This window comes from Eutrigla gurnardus (assembly GCF_963514095.1).
Source record: "Eutrigla gurnardus genome assembly, chromosome: 10".
NCBI classification, from domain to species: Eukaryota; Metazoa; Chordata; class Actinopteri; order Perciformes; family Triglidae; genus Eutrigla; species Eutrigla gurnardus.
The window spans coordinates 6,507,223-6,528,472 of record NC_139924.1 but is presented as its reverse complement, the minus strand read 5'-3'; the positions used below and the strand labels follow the sequence as shown (position 1 = coordinate 6,528,472).

The following is a 21,250-nucleotide window of genomic DNA, read 5'->3' as shown; positions in this document are numbered from 1 at the left end:
GAGCTTAATTGTTAATCCCATTTCAATAATCACTTAACTATAAATTTACATCAATATTAGGACCTGGCTCAAGTGTGGGATTACGGTTCAAAGTAAACTATGCAACTGCATCCTGGTAATCCAAAATCTAACTTTTAAATAGTACTGAGAAAAGCTGCTCTGATCTTCTACAATGGTTTCCAGTAGTGAGCATTTTTCACCGTTGAAAAAGTTAATTAAATTGTCCCTGGAGTGAGATGGAAGGCAAAATGTATGACTAGGACTTATCAAGCAAACAGATGGCCAGCGGAAATTAAGTCATTTTAATGGTTTCTATGGTTTGATATATTTTTTTGTTGTTGCAAATATTAAAGTATTTAATTAAAAAATATATTAAAATAAATATCTCACAACCTGTACCTGTTGAACCGATCATAAAGTACACAGAGCAGAAATCTGGTGATTGGAAGCATCCAAGGCCATTTACATGCTGGCCTAAGCCACGAGCCGTGTTCCCATTCACATATTTATAAGCATATTTGTAAGTATCCTTAGGAAAGCTGTATGGAAACAGCAAAATGCAGCTGTTGCTGCAGTTCTTTCCGGATATTTCCGTAAAATACAAATGCTTGTCTTCATGGCAGCAGGAAATATGACCAATACTTAGTGACATGAAAGAAGGGTTAGTTGACCAAGCTGACTTGTTTGTTTCTGGATTCAACCTCTACTTCTTCCACTTTGTTTACTGGTTTACAGTCATGCATAGCCTATGCACACCACTAATTCACATTTCTTTTTTTGTACATCTTAAAAGTTTGCTTGACAACTGAAAGGAAACAGAGCGACAGTCATCCTTGATGATGTCAAACCTAGCAACAGTGCTACATAGAACGCTCTGCTCAGACTATACTTTGCTGCAGCGCTAAAAGATATAATTATTTGAACCATAATCCCATTTAAGAATGATGTTTTAAAGATGAGAAGATGAAATGATAAATTAATCAACCTTTTTCCAAGGAAAGATTCCAAATATACCTGAATAACATGGCTTATAAATTGTTAGGATTTGCTGCTTTTTATGGTCTTAAATGTTAGTTAACTAAATTTCTCAGTTTATGAAGACGACATCACCCTAGGCTTTACGAGAATGTAATGGGTCATAAGAACCACTTTCTGATATCGACCAAATAATTGGCAGATAACCGATAATAATGAAAATAACCGTGTCTACCACATCCCATTAGGTTTTAGCTGCCGGAGAAAAGCAAACATGCACAAAACATCTCTCAGTTTTCAGACATAGCCTGGTAAATTATTCTAATCTTAAATCTGCATTGATTTTTTTACTTTTATTTTTCGGCATGAATGTAACCGTTAACAAAGCAGTTAAATCATGTGTTGAGATGATCTCTTGGCACTGAATCTGCAACCAGTTCAGAGGGGCACACGACTCAGTCCTTTGACGGTGCATCACATATTATAATGACTACAAATACATGAAACAGCTAAAAACTCTTTTGCTATCATTGTGCTATAAAGAAATCTAGTGGCAATTTCACACCACGGTCTGAAGCATGTATAGAGATGCAGCTGTCACACCAGCCATCCCAGCAGGAGCATCTTACCACAGGACTCAGGCTTCCCCTCTGCTAGCACACTGCTGCTGCCACTCTTCTGCACCACCAGAGCTTCTGCTCACAGCCCCCACCACGCAGACCACAGCGCAGACAGCACAGCAGCAAACAAACACACACACAAACACAACGAGAACCAACACAAGGAAAAGAAACACAAAACAGGAAAGAGAAAATCATGAGGGAGAAACAATCATGGGAGGAGAAAATTAAATGAACCAATAGGTAGATTAATAAAACATAATGGTTTCGACGGGCAGGAGTGCAGCCACTAAAAATGAACTAGCTTGTCTTTAGTTGAAAGTAGCTCCACACCCATGTGGGTCACTCTACCAATTCATTGTGACTTTAATGACAGTGGCCTCTTTGTATCCTACATTAAAATCATAAGCTTAGTGGTTTAAGTGCAGATGAGATTTTAAAATGCACCAGAACCAAATGAAATAAAGCAAATTTGTGGGCTTTGTGATCCAAAAATATTCCAATCATACTCTAATGGCCTCTTCCCCTATGTTCACATTGCAGTACATTTCTGCATGATGAAGACATAGCTGGGGAAAAAGCAGTTGTATTCAATGCATTTTCTAGTCTGTCTGTCAACACCAGAAGGTGGATTTACTAGTTGTGGCAAAAGAGCTGGTGATAAAAATAAACAAACCACAGTTGCAGCCAATAAGAGAGGATTAACCGGTATTGTTCCAAGCCCTTTTTAATGTCCAGTATATTTTCCGCCTTTAATAATGACTACTTAATGATAAAAATGACTGTATGATTCATTTGGTGACATGCGAATCTCAGCAGCCAGTGTTAACATCAATTTCCAGTTCGTGTATCTGACTATTCCTGCCCGTCCTTAATAAACCAAACTAATTTCAAATGATGACAGAAAAGATGCAACCAGTAGAAAATCTAGGAAAATATTATAGTTCATGCAAGTTGCAGATAACTAAGAAGAGATAAACATAAATGCAGACCAACACCATGCATGCATGCAAAAGGTCATAACACAAAGTCAAACATGAATCATGTCAAGAATATTGTAATGAGGACCTGAAGATGTACGTTTCAACTAAATAAAGAATCATTTTCTTCTCTTAGGTTACTTTGTACTTGATTTAAGCACTGAATCGTTCGAAAAATAGAGCAAACAATCACAGAAATATATGGAAAGAGTTTTAGTGCCGTTCTACACAGACAGGCAAACAAGTGCATGTCTTGTGTAATCGCTGAGGGAGCACATCTTGTCGATGTTTTCGTTGCATCATACGGAGATAAGCCACCATGCGGTGTAGAGGATTTACGATTTTGTTTTGAATACAGAAGCTTCAGTCATATCTGAAATCATAATGCGTGGATTGCTGACAAATACCACAGGGAGAGCCACCATATCAAACCATTTCTGAACCCTAACAGTCTCACCCTGCAATAAACTTGAAACTGGAGGGCATAACAGGCTTAGTGGCTTTTCATGCCCTTCAAGTATGCATTGAGACCACCCAACCACTTTGAACATACACCCGCAATACACTGATTTATGTAAGACTACATGACCATGTAGACACGAAGCATGCAGCTGCTATAATCAAACTTTCTTTGCTTATTGGTTTAAAACCAGCAAATGTAGGGCAACATGAGCTTATGCCAAACATTTGGTATATTGCAGTTTTAGCTAATAAAGACATTTCCATTCGTTGAATTAACACAAAAAGAGGGAACATTCCAACCTCACATAAAGTTGTTAGGCCCCAATGATAAGATTCAGACAATTATATCAGACCAGACCACACAAGTGAAATGAATTTTGTTTTTGAAGAGAGCAAAAGGCATCAAGTAAGATACACACACCAACCACTACAACTACAACTTTCACCATCCCAGCATGCCTTGTGCATCGAGCAAACCATCAACAGCATAATCGATTTATGAGACTATGAGACTGTGTTTTTTGCATTAGAGAGAGAGTGAGTGAGCGAGACTGAGAGAGAGAGAGAGAGAGAGAGAGAGAGAGAGAGAGAGAGAGAGAGAGAGAGAGAGAGGAGAGAGAGAGAGAGAGAGAGAGAGAGAGAGAGAGAGAGAAATGTATGAGGCAGTCAGATAAAGTGATGCATCCAGAGAAAGATGGACACAATGGGAAAAAGAGTGAATTAGAAAAGCAGAACAGGAGTGTGAGCCTGAAAACGACAGGGTGAAGTTACCTGTAGGGTCAAACTCATTGGAGGGAAGTGAGGTTTTGTCACTTTTGGATTTCTTGTCCGGGGGGTGGTCTTTACTGAGAATGCTGCTGGTTCTGAAGGAAGAGAAAAAATGATGGCATTTATCGGGTATATGCCGTCATATACAACACTGTAGTCTTATTAGAAGCATATTTTACAGGCAGTGTCAGTGCGTCATGATGTACTACCACTCTGCATGTGCTCAAGATGCAAGCTAGTGAAGGTTTGGGAGGAATTACACCAACACACAGAACCGGCGATTGTTCACTGCGCCACAGAGAATAATGTAGCAAGAGGACTCCCTAGCGTATGAATCATGCTGAGTGTGTCTACTGTATAATGTGACAGTCAGAGAGGATGTGGAGCCGCTCTGCTGAGTGCCCAGGGAGCAAGGCCAGAGAAAGGACGTTCCTCAGAGGAGGTGCTACAAGGCCAGACTCCGGCTTGAACCTCGGGAGGCTATGTATGGCTGCCTCTTCCTATGCCGGCCCCAACTGTGAAAGGCCACTGTTCTGTTCACAGTGAAAGGCAGTGATGGACCGCCCTCAGAAGAGGGACCCCTTTGTCCCTCACTCTATGTATGTGTGTGTGTGTGTGTGTACATGAGTGAGGAGGGGGGTTATGTTTGGTTCAAGCTCTGAAGACTTCTGTGTTGCAGCACACCAGTTCCTAGTAAGACCTGCCTCGTTCCCCTCTTCCGGAGCTCCATGTGGCTACAGGATTACCTATCCATTAACATGCATTTATCTGTGCAATAAAATGAGACAAAATAAAGATTCTTACCTGTTTGCTTTCTTGGGAAACCTGCAAGATAAAACCAAACGTTCATCAGTATCTCATAGAAATGAAGTGATAGACAATGAATACAACAAAGCAAACAAAAGCAGAGCTCTTTATGCCTATGTGGAGGGTAAAAAACAAGATGCCAAGCTGACAGCTTCCCCTGAGACCCATATAGTAAACACGATAATCCTGATCAAACATCAGAGTTCTTCAGCTGCAGATTAAAGCCTTTTCCAGGTCAAATGTCCTCCATCCCTCAGATCTCAGCTCTGTGTGAGCGTGTGTGTGTGTGTGCCGTGATTTAGTTACTCACAGACATCATGACATGACTGTAATAATCATATCCTAATCACATCCATGGCCTGCTTCCTTCGAGGGAGCCTGCCCTGAGACGGATTACTGCTAGTGATGATGAGATGATTTAGGGATACTGTCAGCAACATAATAAAAAAGAACACATTTCCCGGGAAGTTGGGGATTTGTGTAGTTACTTGCTGTTTAGCAGATGCAAATCAAAATGACTCTTTAGATTTAAGTAGATACTGCACTGTTAACTCTCAGAGTAGGCATCTGATCTCATGTTTAGGACAAAGCCGTATGGACTCAAAGACATTCAAGACTAAAGGCCTGCCTCCTCACTGTGACGCTGCGTTGGACTGAAAAGAGTCTGCCTGTGTGGCAGTAGGAGTCTCACGAAACCTGACCCAAGTGGACCCGGCAATTTATACACGAGCCATTTTTAACTCCAGTGAGCCAAACTTTAAAATGGGCAAAATGTACCTGTAATGTTCTCGGTTCTCTGTTAGTCGTTGATAGAATCGATTCCAAAGCTATATTCTATCTGTAACACACTTTCTTGGTGGGGTCTGCACAGCTCAGCAGAGCCATGTTTTGCTATTCTTCTTCATATGGTATCACAAACCACCAAAGTTCAACCACCAAAAGTTATATAGTTACCACAAAGTCTAAATTTAGATTCAGTTTTATGTTTTATTTGATGAAGTTAAAAGCATGGAAGATTGATGTGTCTGCCAGGGAATAATCCCACAAAAACAAATACCTTTTTATAATTAATTGTCAAGCCCACATCTCTTTATTCAGGGCATATTTATTAGGCGGGACAACGGTTTAAGTAAGGTTAAACACTTAGTAAAATGCTAAAGGAAAAGGAAAACAGACAAAGACAATAATAAACAGGATGTAACTCTGAATCACACTAGTATTATCTCAAACCTAAATGCAGGCAGTATTATAATACAAATCAGTAGTATGAATACTACACCAGTCTTCCGCAACAGGGAGGACTCATGACTAACTAGCCCACATTAACTCTCTTTCTCTTGGCGACAGTGTGTCCCATTCAGAGCCATGCAGGGGCAGCTGAATGGCCCGTTTATGAAAATGCCTCAGACTGTAATAAGTTCCAGAGCCTCTAGAAGAGAAAAAAACTAGCTAGTTGCCCACTCCCTAAGAAACCTCTAAATTGGAAAGATGGAAAAGTCAGCACATAAACATACACACTGAACTGGGACATGCGTACAGGGATGGCAAAACTGAGCAGGCAGATGTTGTTCTTGGTGGATCATACAGGAACAAATGAAAACGTGACAGGCAAACCCAGTTCTAAGGGGCTGGATGATGCAGCTGGCTGTCTGTAATGTCGGTGCTGAACTAGACTTATGAATCATGCTTTCAGAAATAACGTGCCACTGCAAGATGATTTAATAGTGTTTTGTACGTGTTAAAACTGTTCAAAGAGAACTGAAAAGGAATTGTGTTCAGAATTGTGTCGTATCTTTAACTCAAATTACATTTGAACATTTTTAATTAATACGACAATGATTTTAGGTTACATGTTCAACCATCCATTACTCCAGTAGTTTTAGACACTACAGGCCTCTGGTACAAGTTGGTGATAGACATACAAATCCAGAGCTTGGGAGGAAAAGGTCTGTAGTCGCCACAGTAAACAGTTTTTAAGGCAAAAATTTAAAATGCCAGGAAAAGTACTGGAATAATGCATGACTGAACATGGAATCCAAATTTCGTTGTGCTATTAATTAAAAATGTAAACATATTGAGATGTACATGGTATGCAATAATTTGGGATCCTCTACACTTGAGTGTATGTGAATTATTTGATAGTTAACATGTGCACCCAGATTTCACATTAAACAGCGTTTCCCGGGGTAAAATAAAATTAAACCTTTCTAATGATAACTTCCAGCATGGGTGAACGAGTGCTGCTGTCACATTGATGTGTGGGAAAGAAAATTTAAGAAAAAAAAAATTAAATGGTGACCTGCCAGTATCACAGCAAAACAACAAAACACAGCTGTACTGAGCGTGAGACAGTCAACACTTGAAAAAGGTGCAGAAATCACAACTTGGGAGGCAAAGAAAACACCAGAAGCAGAGATTGCTGCTGCAGGCTTGCAATAGTGACTCTAGTACAGCACTTGAATGTGAAAGTTGTCTGGCAATCAGCTATGTGATGAGCACAAAAAAGATTTGGTTCAAGTAAGGTATGACCCATCTCCTAATTACAAACACAAGTTATTTAACATTAACACTGACTTGCGAGAGTTGTCTGAGACAGAAAGGATAGCAGGTATTTTGAAATTAAACATTGAAATAAAAAAGGCAGTTCCTTTCAATGCGGAAGCAAAAGTGTCCTTTGGTTGAAAATGAGAAATTGACAACTAAGTAACTCCTAAGTAAGTTCCTACTGCAGTTCCTCCTAACAACCTATCCTGTTTGTCAGAAAATCAGCTACCTTACAACTAAGTCATCATGCCTGATTCATGTGGCGGCATTAGTCATAAAATGGAAAGGCTTAGAAACCTCAACAATACCATTCTGTTTTGCTTTCACCTTTATTATATGAGCAAAAATCCTCATATCATTTCCCTGCTTACATTGTTATGCACTGTCCTGCCCTTTTGAATTTCAAGAAAAACCAGAGAGATTGGAAAGAAATATATTGCAAAGACTCATTCATTAGTCTTTATATACACAGTGATTAGCATGAACATTCGGACAGGTTGCACCATGCTAACCTGGCTACAACCTAAACAATCCAATGGATAAGTTATACCTTCATAGCAAAATACTTTATACAAGGGTGTAAAGGCACTTGTATTCGCCTCAAAGAATAGCAATTCTGGTTCATGAGTTTTACCCAGAAAGTTTTGGCAAAACACGCACTCGTTCTATTCCAGCTGTGTAATCGGCTTAGCCCGTTTAGCCTGGTTTGTAAAGCTCTACGAACAATGATGTCAAACTGTACCAAACTTTATTTAACTGAAGTCATGTATGTATGTGGATAGACTCCAAACATTTAATTTATGACTGCATCAACTAAATGTGTCAAGACTAGATGGCACAGCAGCCTTCTACTCCAGATTTGGACCATGCCAAAGTAATAAATGCTATGGAGTGTTTATGTGCTGCGTATAATATGCAACTGTACACACTCATAGACAATAACAAATGCAAACTTATTGGCAAAGTGCTTGAGCCCCACTATAATGTGCCTTCATGTGTACATTTTAGTCAGTTCATGTCTGTTCATGCCCTGTTAAAATGAGCACAAGCTGCAGCCCAGAATTATCAACAGCATTACGTAGATTTATGTTATGTTTTCTGCCAATATGCCCGTATTTGAGGGCCTTTATGGTGGTCATTGTGTTTTCACTGAAAATGATCACAGACACAAAGTCATAGCTCCCATAGCTTCACAGTATATCTCTAGGAAATCATTACAATGGCTCCACATTACCATTGAATTCTGTGTCCAGTAGACAACAGGAGTTTATTGTTCTATGTCTTAATGATACTTTGACCACTCTACCACTCTGTTCAGAACAATAAACAACGTATACGATAACTGAGAACACACCAGTGCTGAATCAACTGGTCAACTGACAGATAATTAACCAACAATTTTGAAATGTATGTGCAAAGGTCTTACTCTTCAGTGATAGTAAAACTGTATATGTTTAGGTTGTAGACTGCTGTCTGGCACAAAAAAAAAAAAGTTGTATCAGTTAAAGCCTATAGAAGCTTAGTTTTGCTTCAGCACTTATAAGAAAACTGCAACAGCATGCTAAAAGAAAAGCCCATTTTCCTGAAAACCTACACACAGTGTTTAAGAATATTTTCCTCATCTCATTCAATTCTTCAGATCTTGCAATAAAAGTTTTCAAGTCTGAGCTAGGACCTCTTCCTGGACGGGCCCATTGAGTGTGCACGGAGTGAGAAAGAGAGAAAGAAGGCAGAGTCAGAAAAGGGTGGGATGGGAGGGAGGGGCAGCACTAGAGCGGGCCTGGGCTTGAATGCTCCATTGAGGTTTGGTGTTTTGATGGAAAACTGTGGCAGAGCTGGGGCCAACTGCAGCTACAGTGGCAGCAAGAGAGGCTGGGACCAGACCAGACCATGAGAGAGAAAAAGTAGTGAAAGAGGGAGGGACGAACAGCCCTGAGGGAGCAGGACTCTGACACACAGCCATTTCTGTAAACGGGTCTCCCAAACAGAAGAGGAAGGAAAACACTGAACAATGAGAAAAGACCAACTCAGGCTAGATATGGGGGGAAGCACTTCAGGTTATGATAATATATCATCCTCATATGAGATGTATATATGACTCAATCTAACTATAAGCAGCCATTTCAAGAGGCAACACAAAAAAATAAAACAAAAAGATAAAGCCCATGTACCCAAGTTATAAAACAAAGTAGGTGGACACTTGATCAAGCAAGCTTTAGCCTGACCTTTCCCTGTCAGACAATGCTGCTGTTGTAACTTGTGCTATATGGAGTTGCTGCAGTCATCTGGAGTCGCCTACCAGAAGCAGAGCAACACAGCTCACAGCACAGGTGTTGTTGGGGCTGCGAGAGGTGGGGCCCGTCTGAAACTAGGAGAGGATTGGACAGTTTTGCGAGTTGCCTGCAGGCTTCAGAGATCAAACTGAGGCGTGTTTCATACCAGGAGGTGAAATACAACATCATCTTGCACCCTGCAAAACATCCTCAGATGTTAGATTACACTGGAAGACTTGGCAGAGTGTAACTCTGTGGTGACGGCACAATGTCCTCGGCTGAGTCACGCCACATACCCTACACTGGCAATATCACCTTTTCAACCAGCCATTCATGCACGCCACCTCTTTAAAACAGGTCTGTGATTCTGTCTCAATGGTGTAATGATACAGTCTCTTGAAAAGCCTGATTCATGCCTGCAGCAAGCCAATGGGGAGAACACACACACTCGCACTGCTTGTTATCTAATCTATATACCTGAGTCACACAATGTGGGTGCACACACAATTACACAGCCTGCATTACGTCACTGCTTTCCACTCCCTGCCACTAAGAAAGGAGTAGTCTGCACCCACGCAGTGAAACTCCTTCTTTAAAATCACCTTCTGTGTTACAGACTAGTTTAATATCAAACCACGCTAATTCCACCCTCAACATGTGGCCTTAGCAGCGCAATCATGTACCACTGGATTCAAAGAAAGAGAGCATGAAGTGAGTGTAGGAGACAGACGGACAGAGAGGTGTGGTGTGTGTAGGAGAGACAAGCTCTGGAGCTCAAGCTACAGCCTCAGGGGGAAAACAGTGCCCTTTCTGCCCCAATAAACCTCATCAGGATTCCTGACATGAGTGCTGGGGGATAGACATTTCTTCACGCTATGCTGTCTGCTGTCCTCCAGCACTGGGAGAGGAAAAAGTGGCATGTGGTTCAACATGCTACACTGTCCACGCTGCTGCTGGTCACGAGCCCTGTGACAAAAAGCTGAGAACTTTTCTAATCCATGAGTAACTTCTTTGAACCGCGTACTTAGCTTGAATTAAGCTTTAACCTTTAGCATTACAGTATTGGCTATGTGTTGAAGTGGCTGGGCGATAATTCAATGATAGTTTCTGTTCTTTCAATGGGATGATACTGTAATACTGCACTATTCCACAGATAAGCGAGTAACAGGACATTACTGATACCTCATTCCCTCCTATAAAATGTTCTATTAAATTACGCCCATGATAGAAATCTCATCTCTTAAGGAAATCATGGACATTTATGGGACAATAACAATATCGATAATATCTATAATAAAAATAATATATCTGATAAGCAAAGCTGTAACCTTCCTTGTTCCTATCCTCTTTGATGGTATTCATAAAGCAGTCTTCCACTCAACCTGACTGCAGAGGACAGAGCCTGGGTTCTTGTACAGAAAGAGTAGTGATGTGATCTGTCTAGTCACCCCTGAATCAGCAGAAAACGCCACTCTTAGATTAATCAAACTGCTGCAGCAGGATGCCGGTCACCCTCTGCAGCACAGCCTCTCCTAACACCAAGAGACAACATTCAATTTGAGCATCCCCTCTCCGAGAGCCACGGAAAGAGACATAAACAGGCCACAGAAATGACACCCTATCAGCTACTGCTGCTTTCAAATGTCAACTGTCTTTTTTTTCTCCTCCAAAGATTACCCAGACATATTATTTGCCCTTAGAAAAATAAATAAATCCATATTGTAAGATATTTACAGAATCAATGTAGCATGAAATAACGAATTTAACAGCAAGACATGCTAGATAAATCCCCAGCATGACATCTCTTGGGCCACTGTGCAATCTGCAGAATACCATGGCTTCACAAGTGTCACAGTTAGCTTGAAGGCATTACCCTAGTTCATGGCTACTAAACCCTTAAATGGACATGTGAGGACTTGACACTTGGGCAAGACAGCTCTCTGCCCTTGTCCCCCTTTTCTCTATTGTAGTGATCCTGCCTTTTGTGAAGTGAAAGTAATGTTTGGGGCCTGAAGCTCTATTGGCTAACAGGGCAGGATTCTAGAGGATGTCCACAAACATCAGCATCACAGCACTGGGTGATAGACCCCAACTCAGCACTCAGAGCCTCAGCTAATGCCTAGACCTTAGCCACAGTCTAACATCACTACCCCTGAGGCATCGCCTGTTTCTTCCCCTTTCTGCCATCTCCCCCTGTTTTTCTATTTCAGTGTCCATTTCTTTCCTCTTAGCCAGGCTTGTCTTGACTAAGATAACTAAAGAAAAAATACCCTCATATAACGCACAAAAAGACCACGGCATACCACAGAGTTTCTGCTCTGTCCACTTTACAATTGCAGTTAGCTAACTGGTGAAGGCAAGTTTGATGCAAAATACTCCCTACCTTGAGGCATAATGAAAATGTGGCGATGACTGGAGAAAAGGACTCACTGGAGCAAAGAAGGGAATACCTGATTGATGTGATTTAGAGAGAGTGTGAAAAAGAGTGAAATGGGACCTGGCAAGAATAAACCGAGTATGGTGAGAGTTTGTGTGTGCCTGCCAAAGTGACATCGAGGTGTGAGCAGAGTCTTCCTCAGGTCCTCATTTACATTCTATAAATAAACAAAACTAAGAATTTGGTCAGTCATTCTGTGCCTTTCATTGTTAATAAGTTGCAATACAAACAATTCAGGTAATACAAATATTGAGCTTTCAACCCAGCTCTCACGTCCATACTGAAAAGTCTAGAGGATATTGCAGCGGCTTTGCTGCATAGATTAAAACCTAAAAATATAAAGCCTTAACCAAAATATGACCATGTCATCAAGAACAAAACCTATTTATGGAAAACCGTGTTGAATGCATCACTGACAACTGTAACTGCAATGGTGGCACAGGGTGAGATGACAACATAGTAAGATGATGCCCAACATAATTAGTACTGAGCTTCAAAACCATAATTCATATTGTTAAGTAGATGGGGTCATGGTCTGACATGATAGAGAATACAGGACGGTTATTGCATGAGGGAGTGGTTGATAATGGAAAGAAGTAAGAGTCCCACTGTGATGAATCAAATAGTTTCCATTTTAACTGATGAAAACATGAAGGTAATATCTAGAGCAGCAGCACTTGTAAATATGCCTTATTATTTCCCTCTTTCTTGAAATCTAAAATGTACTTCTCCAAGTAGCGTACCATGTCACAAACAACAACTATTCATATTAATTCTGAATGTGACAAACACCCAGACACCATACAAGACCTGAGACCAAGATCCAGTTTGCCACCAAACTGCTTCTCCTTTCAAGCGTGTACACGGAGCTTGTGCAGCCACTCAATATGTATAAATACCATAAAACAACAAGGTCAACTATGTACTTGCAACAGATCAATCTGAGCTTCTGAGGGCTTTTAGACTTCTAATATGGTATTCAAACACAAAGTACTAGAAACCTCTTTCGTATAATGCAGCCCTGTAGACCACAACCTCCCACTTTACCATGGAATTGAATAAACACATCTGAAACAATTCGTGATATATTATAAAAAGGTAGGATTTAAAGCATAGCTGTTGTTTTTGATTGCATAAGGCCGAGGACACATGATGGGTCTATTACCACCTGGAAAACACGTGGCATGCCATCGGTGTGTGAATGTGTAGCTCCTGATGTGCAGGCCATCAGTGTGGATGAATGTGTAGTGTAAAGCGCCTTGAGTAGCTAGTAAGATAGAAAAGCCCTATATGAATGCAGGTCCATTTACCATGTGGTTGGTTTGGTTTCAGGCAAGAAATAAACAAAAATGCATCAGCTGGCAAAGACCTGATGATACGGAGCCTGGCAAGAGCTTGCAGTGACCTAAAAAAATCTGTGACAAAGATGTTAATGGAAAAAAAGGCCTACAGGCCACAAGTGCTAAGTTATTGCTAGAAATTATTCAGAGGATGTCTTGACATAAAAGTCAAGGAGAAAATTAATTCCTTCACAATGTTGAAAATCACACACACAAGGTACAAGATAGGGAAGGTAACAATTATGAATCTCAAGTTAAAGATCCATGGCTGCATTTAACAAGTATTTTCATTGTTGTTGGACTTGACTCTTCAATGCAAAGATTGGACTATTCATTAGTTTTTTTTCACCTGACAATCAGAAAATCAGGGGTGGTACACTGCAACCCGCTCTAGTTTTAATACAAACTGTTTGCAAGAGCCCAAAGTTCATCATAAACATAGCCCCTAAAAATAAGACAGATGATTCCACTCAATGACCCCCCCCCCAATGAGTCGTTTAGTTGTTTGGTATTTAAAATAGTATAAATAGTCAAGAATAAACATAATTTCCCGGAGCCCAAAGTGAAGTCTGAGTGAGTTATCTCTTACTCAGCAACTTCCCATACGATACATAGAATTGTTCTAATGGGATGTGACAGAGAGTCTCTCTCATAGCTGCTAATCTTGGTTTGACTTGAACTAGAGTAGTTTTTCCCACAAACCTACAAAAGTTACATCTTGTCCTTTTAGATGCAGGAAACATGTTACGTTTATAAATGGCACCATTCTCCACTGCATACTGAACTGGAACATTTGCACATCTGATCAGCACTTTAAATGACTCCTGGATACTCATTTTAATGCACAGTTAAGAGCAGCTGACACAGCCTCCCTCTTATCAGTGTTGACTAGATGGAGCATACTGCATTATAAGGGAGGGATGCCAAATACGGGAGGTGCATGCAAGCAGACCAAGCTGTCAGAACTACCCAGGAAAACATTTATCATGGACAAACTAATTCCACTGCAGTAAGGCAAATAACATTAATTTAATTAAGACAGAATATCATTAGATAAACATTATGATTGGATATTTTATTTATGTATCAAGTTGAAACACAAAGCAATTGCTGGTTATAGAATATCAAATGTGCTGCTGCTCTTATTGCAAAATCGAATGCTCTTAGGCTGTTGGCCTGACAAAAGAAACAATCTATAAAGATCACCTTGGCTTCTGTTAAGTTGCGATAGACATTATAATTGTAGGTAGTAAAACTAAATTGAGTGATCGCCCAATTATTCACATAATCAACAGTAACGTTAATCAATGATAATGACATTTTTCAACAACAACAAAGACACACTCTAGCCAGCCTCCCTCAATGTACCTGGCCTACACTGGTGGACCTGGCCTATAAAGCGGACAGCCAGTTCGCTCCCACTAAAAGCTATTGTTTACTATTAGTGATGTCACCAGCCCCACTTCCCGGGAGGGCCTCAGGGGGGTGGGGTGGGAAAAAAAACGTGGAGATCAGCAGAACTCTATGACAAAGAGCTAACAGCACACTAAACTGACCCATCGGCTGGCAGCCCAACCCCAATAGATGTTGGATGCATGCTCCCAGCATAGTCAACAGGGCGAAAACAAAATGCACAACACCACACATAGAGGGACAGAAAGCAACGGTGGGGAAATACAGACGGGGAGTGAAGGAGAGACAGCCAACACCATTAATCAATAAAGTCATTATCAACCACCGTGGAAAACACCCTTGAAAACGTCTGCAGTCTAAACAATATTCTTTGTGCAACAGAGGTACGGGGCGAGTTGCTTGAAGAATCTGCTGCTGTCACACTGTTTTGCATTTTTTTTTTGCATCAACATCATAGCCTGCATCATGCTCTACTGGTAACAACTGAATAACAATTGTGACTTACAGAACACAGAGGTTGTGAATGCAAAACGAACAGACTCACACTAAAGATATCAACCCACACACTTACTAAAGGGAAGATGAATAGACTGCAAATGTGTGTAGTGCGGTCTCAAGGCTTCACATGCTGCAGCAAATCTGAGATGACCAAATCCACTGTATGACATACTACACTGTCTAATAGCAACCCAACATTAACCATGTGATTTACTTGCCAATCAACTGCAGTTTACATTTCAATGCATGTTTTCTGAGGTGATTGGAAAACATTGATTTGTTCATTTTACTGATAAAAACAAATACAAGCCTGGTGGTATCAGTTTAGTTAGAAGTACCATAGATAATGTTGCGGTAATACTAATGACCAAAAAAACACAATAAACAGCACCACAATAGCAGTTGGTGCCAGCCACTGTTGCCATCATTGCAGTGGGGGAGGGGGGTCATGTAAAATGGGGTTGGGCTTTAGCCTCTAGCTCATGCCCTAGCCAGGAGGGTATTTCAGATCCCAACCTGTGCAATAAAGCTTCCTTCTGCTCTGAATCTACCGACCACATTCCACTGAATTGGCCTGCTCTTCCTGCAGGTATGTGGGATTCAGGTGGAAAGGATTGATGTAATGCAACAGCTTCACTTCTCCATCGCTGCCAGAGCACTCTGAGAATAGATGTCAATTTATTCTCCAAAGTAATTCTTGTAATGATACAATGCCAGAATATTGACGATTTATATCACAGTCTTGACACATTATTGAGCCCGCTGGTCTTAACAACAGTGTCCAATCTCTTATATTGACAGATGCCACAGATAAGGTGATTAGTTGACGAGGCTACGGTCTAGCGTAAATCCAGAGATTGTTTTAATAGGTGTAGGAGAAGGTTAGCTTTAGAAGCTTAGGAGGTAATGTGGATGTTGAAAGGTGCACTGGGATCACCGTTCCCCTGGCACACAAACAGCGGCAGGCCTTCTCAATCCTTGGACAAGTGGTACTTTACTGTCAGCAGAGAACTGCATTACCCATGCTGAGATCAGCAGAGTTTCCATCAAGATCTGATGTCCTCCCTTAGTAATTAGATTGTATAACATAGTTATTACTGAGCGCAGCACCACAAATAAGTGCTTTACTTGGACCACGTAAAACATGTTTTCGTCAGAATGGGGGGTTGTGTTTCACGTTAACACACTCATAACCAAATAAAGAGACTTTTAACAAAATGTGTATGTTGCTATGTGGAATCAATTTGTGCATATGGAGTGCAAACAGCACAATGGCAGAGTGTGAAAGGTTGTTGTATATCGTACCTGTCAGTGAAGCTGGACTGTGTGTCACTCATTGGGCTTCTGGTTCTAGATTTGCAGCAGATTATATCCGATTAACATTTTCCAGAGTGTGATGAGGCGATTTCCTGGAGCGTCCTTCTCTGGCATTAAGTCTGAAGCAGGCGAGGGTTTTTGAGAATGACGTTGAAAATAAGATTACTTGTAGGAAAGACGCCGCTGGGTTGTTGCAAGACACGTCCAAAACACTGGGAGGAAAACAAAACTGCAATTACCTATCTGTTGGCAAATAACCCCAAAAATCTGAATGGCAAAAGAATCTACAGTGCAGACCTTAAAAAATATAATCCGGGCCTCTGTCGTATGAGCAGTGCAGTCAGATGATATCCCACCCCCGGCTAGCAAACAGTTTTTTGGCAAGGAGAATTAAATATACAGGTGGCACAAGTCGTCGTGCATGTATGAAATCCTTTGCATTCACATCGCAGTTTCCGCCGCAACGAAACGTGTAAACAAACACGTATTCCGATGTAACAGACACGTTAGCCCTGCGACGGAGTCCCGTCTGCCACCACCCCGGTTCGGCTGAATGGCCTCGGTTCCTAGACGAGCTTCGGAGATGCTGGAAATTCCTCCGGTCCCATTTGGTATTCCCTGCTCCCAGAAAAGCCCCGTCTGTGTCCGTGGAAACGACTCTCCCGTGACCATGAGAAACGTTTTTGTTTTTTTAAAAACCCACCCGTTGTTACGAATTAGCACTAACTGCTAATGTTATACCGGTGTAAGACGTCAGATACAACAACAAAAAAACGCTAAAAGCGGTCAGATGGTCGATTAAAAAAAAAAGCACAATGGGTTTTTTCCTTTCTCTTTTTAAAGAAAACCTCACGGAAAAGCTGTCTGGCGTTGAATCTCGCCAGCTACCAGCTAACAAAACAGATGAGCTCTTTCAGCCGAAAAAAAAAAACTTTGCCTCGTATGCTGCAAACTAAGCAAACTCGCGTTCACAACAATGAGTCCGGCCAAACGAGCTGAAAAATATACATACACAACACGGCATGAATGTCGACTGGCTCGCAATGTGTCTGCGTGTTAACGTCCTTCTGAAAAAAAAGGAAAAAAATCTCCTTGAGGCGAGAAGATCCAGTGAAGTCGGTTAGCTCGGCGCGGCGCCGCTTGACTCCATGTTTCCAGAATCCAGTCGTTTCTCGGCAGAATTCCCGTGGATGGAAGAAGCAGCAGCTAGCTTGTGCGGCCAGCTAACGGGACAGAAAAGTAACGTCAGTCCCCGGGAAAGCAGCGACAAAGAAAAGACACCGAGGCGGTTGAAACTTTTAGCAAACGCCGACCGCCGTTTCTCCCGAACGTAAAGCGTTGTTTGTACACGGATATAACTTGCGGAAAGGTACCAAAAAATCCACCACTTTCTGCCGCTAGCAACGCCCTAGCCAGCTAGCTGTCGGAGTCCAGTAGCGCTTCCACTAACCACTTCCGCCGGGAGATGGGAAAACTCATTCTGTGTCAGCATGTTAGGGGACGATGCAGAGGAACACCAGAAATAATAACTGTGATACCACGAGGTCACCCCCCACCCATTTTTATCATATCCGAGTACATCTATAGTAGGTTATGAACAAATAATACAATGTCATATGTTGGACCTGCACCGATTATTCGAATCTCGATTGACAGAAAATCAATCGAAACGATTTTGATCGAACAGTTGTCTCAGCATGTTGTTTAGAGTTAAATGCTAATCGATACATACGCAAATACATGTATTCATAAAGAAATAAAACATTTGACTGATTTAATATGGCGAACAATTAGTCGACGTTGCAACCCAAATACAGTTATGATACATTCGACTTATTATTTAGTTGATCATTGCACATAGACTGCATCTGTCTCTCTAAAGAGAGAGAGAGATGTTGATGTGTTGTTGTGATTATTTCATGGTTTTTATGGCTCTCTGTGGTTGGTCTAGGACTGGCAGAACAATCATTTTGTTCATTAATTACAGCCTACAGTCAACTCCTTTGTCTGACAAGAAGACACACCAGCTACTTTCTTAGCTCGCCCACAGAGGAAGCTGGGAAGACTTTATTTATTGAGCTTCAACATGCAAACTCCTGCAGAGTCAGTGTGGACATGATTTGAAGACCATCATCCAGTTACTTAGTGTCATCACTGCAATCGACGTGTGTTTATTCCATCAGCAGTCCATTAAATATGAGTTTATTTTTAAATTACAGTACGTGCTGTTTTGTAGTTTGACCAAACTGAGAAAAGAAGAATGGATATAATGAAGGATGTGGTTAGTGGTGGGTGTTCAAAAGACAAAATGCTGCACTCCTAATCTGTCAGTGTCTTTAAATAGACAGTTCTTGTGTACGAGACTGAAACATGTGCAGTTTTCTATTCTAAACCTTCTCCCCATCTCTTTTGTTGGTTAGGATCCCGTCGTCCATTTAGCATGCTAAGTGTATGGAGTACAACACTGAATATGATTATCTTCACCATGTTGTGCATTGCAGTCCTATTTCATTATTCATGTTTCTGGCAGCTGATACTATGCTGTACAATACTCATTAACACAATGGAAAACACAGTGTATTAGACACAGTATCATACACAATATTAATGCCTGTGTGCCCCATTGCAAGAACACATATACACACGCTTATTTAAAACTGTTGGATTCACGCTGAAAAGGACAAAAATAAAATGGGGAAATGGCCAAATATGATTAACTGAAAGAAGAATGTGACACTATTTTCAGTTGACAGTGATATAAAATGGGAAATAACCATTTTAATGTCCTTATTTTAACATTGCCAAATGACTAGCCTCATGTTGCCTTACATATCATTCATTTATAATTGCTATGACGCCATCATGTGGACAGTTTGGGTAACTTCAGCCTCAGACCATCTTAGTATCTGTTGCATTTAATGAAAGACGTATTTGAAAGCACACAAACAATCTATCACGTTTTATTTGACTTCACACAGGGATTACAAAGGCAAATCATGACACCCAGAACTGAAAATGGTTTCCTCATTACTCCCATGACTTATGGTGGAGTACAGTACAAGAGAAAACACAAACAATAATTATGAAAGTACATCTAGATAACTAAGGCACACACCAGTTAGGTTTTCACTTTCTCAGATACAACAGTGATGCTCAGAAGATTCTTAACGGTGGAATCCAGTTAAACAGACCTTATGAGCGCAAGGCATCAAGTCTCAATCAAATATAACAAATAACAACAATAATATTATAATAATAAACAAGAATATGGTCATAAAATGCAAACATGATAGAGTCTGAGCCAGATGAAACCTGGGAGTTTGGTAACCTTGGCACAGAACAAATCCAGTTATGAAATGGGGCTAAATTGTAATATTGTGAATCCATCTGCTTTCATCCCATAATGCACTTGTGTGTTCTGTCTGGATAATATGGTGAAAATCAATATCACGTTATTGATGTAGATATTTTTATTCCTGAAAATTAATAACACATGATGGCAAAAGTAGGCAAAATCACGCATTAAATACTAAACCTCAGACAAAACTCGCACATAAATCCCCAAATGAAATAAGTATTTTTGTATGTTAGGAATGAACGGAACAGACTTCTGCAAAACAAGAATCCGATATGATTACATCATCTCAGTATGGCTGACGGTCCATAAATACTAATTATGGCCAAGCCCTAGATTTCTGTCACTGCCTGTTAACATTCAATGTAAATCAGAGATGGCAACAAACAAAAGATGCATGCATGATTGCACAGGTTCTATCTGTCAGAGGCAACCTGGTTGTTCCTGATAGTAGCGTATGGTTTTTCAACAATCGAGACAAACAAAGTGTCGAACATGAGCATCTCAAAAACATTTAAAGGTGCTGGATAAAAAAGAAAAAAGCAACTGGAGAAGCCAGATAAAAGACCAGCACCAGGTACAGATAGCGCACAATAAATTGCATTTAATTGTCTTAGCCTGAAGCTTGACCCTATTAAATTGAATGATGTGGGAGCTATCAGCACAGAGTACGGATCTTTTCAAATTAGACACCTCACATAACTTAATATACTATATGAAGTACAAATTCTGGCATCATTTCACCAAACATCTCAAGGATTCATAGTGCACATAAATATTCAAATTGACTACAAAATAACCAGTGTAGAACTGTGTAACGAAGAGGCTTCACGCATCCAGTTACAAGAGGGAAGTAAAACTACATTAAATATTTTTGGGGCAGGAAGAGGATTTCAAAACAGCAAGCAAAAGCTTGGGATCCCTATAAACTACAAAGTGATCAAACGCATCGCACACATATTCTCTGGAGTCCACCCCAACTTTCTGGTATGACTTCATCTCCCTGAGTACCTTTCACATCCGCACAAAGTTGCCCATGCACCAAAAAAAAAGAAAAAAACAACAACCTGCAGGATTAAAAGCAAACAAATCTTAACTTCTTTTTTGTAAATTACTGAAAAAGTTTCACAAGGAGGACGGGCGTCTTGACTAACATCGAGCTTTCCTTTGGAGCAACACCACCACCCATGACTAGGCCACAGTTCACTGCAACTGAAAGCAACATCTGTTTGTGTGTTTATAGAAAGCGCTTTGGTTTTCAGCGACATAAATTATATCTGTGTTGTCTGTTGACGACACATTTTACACAAGAATCAAACGTGTTCAGCTGCAATAGCTGCATAAAAAATGAGTTGTTTCCAAAAAAATGGCCAGGTTTTAGGATCTTACAGACAAGTGTCACGTGGTATTTCCTGACTTACAAAACTTTGAAGTTGAAACATCCCTTTTTTTAAACATAAG

The 21,250-nt window shown here is 40.6% G+C and overlaps 1 protein-coding gene across 3 annotated transcripts in view; it reads right to left on the bottom strand.

The window, feature by feature from the left end:
- arhgef12a (Rho guanine nucleotide exchange factor (GEF) 12a) overlaps positions 1-17,852 on the bottom strand; it is a 35,874-nt gene extending 18,022 nt beyond the window's left edge. Inside the window, exons 1-5 of one of the 3 annotated variants that reach the window (XM_084020061.1) lie at positions 16,732-17,852; positions 16,423-16,646; positions 4,610-4,630; positions 3,809-3,900; positions 1,605-1,670 (exon numbers count right to left, since the gene is read on the bottom strand). In XM_084020061.1, the coding sequence (XP_083876187.1) occupies positions 1,605-1,670; positions 3,809-3,900; positions 4,610-4,630; positions 16,423-16,454 (211 nt within the window). In that variant the 5' untranslated portion in view covers positions 16,455-16,646; positions 16,732-17,852. The remainder of the gene's footprint in view (positions 1-1,604; positions 1,671-3,808; positions 3,901-4,609; positions 4,631-16,422; positions 16,647-16,731) is intronic. The other 2 variants (XM_084020060.1, XM_084020062.1) reach the window with 2 other exon arrangements.
- Between the last annotated feature and the right edge of the window lie 3,398 nt (positions 17,853-21,250).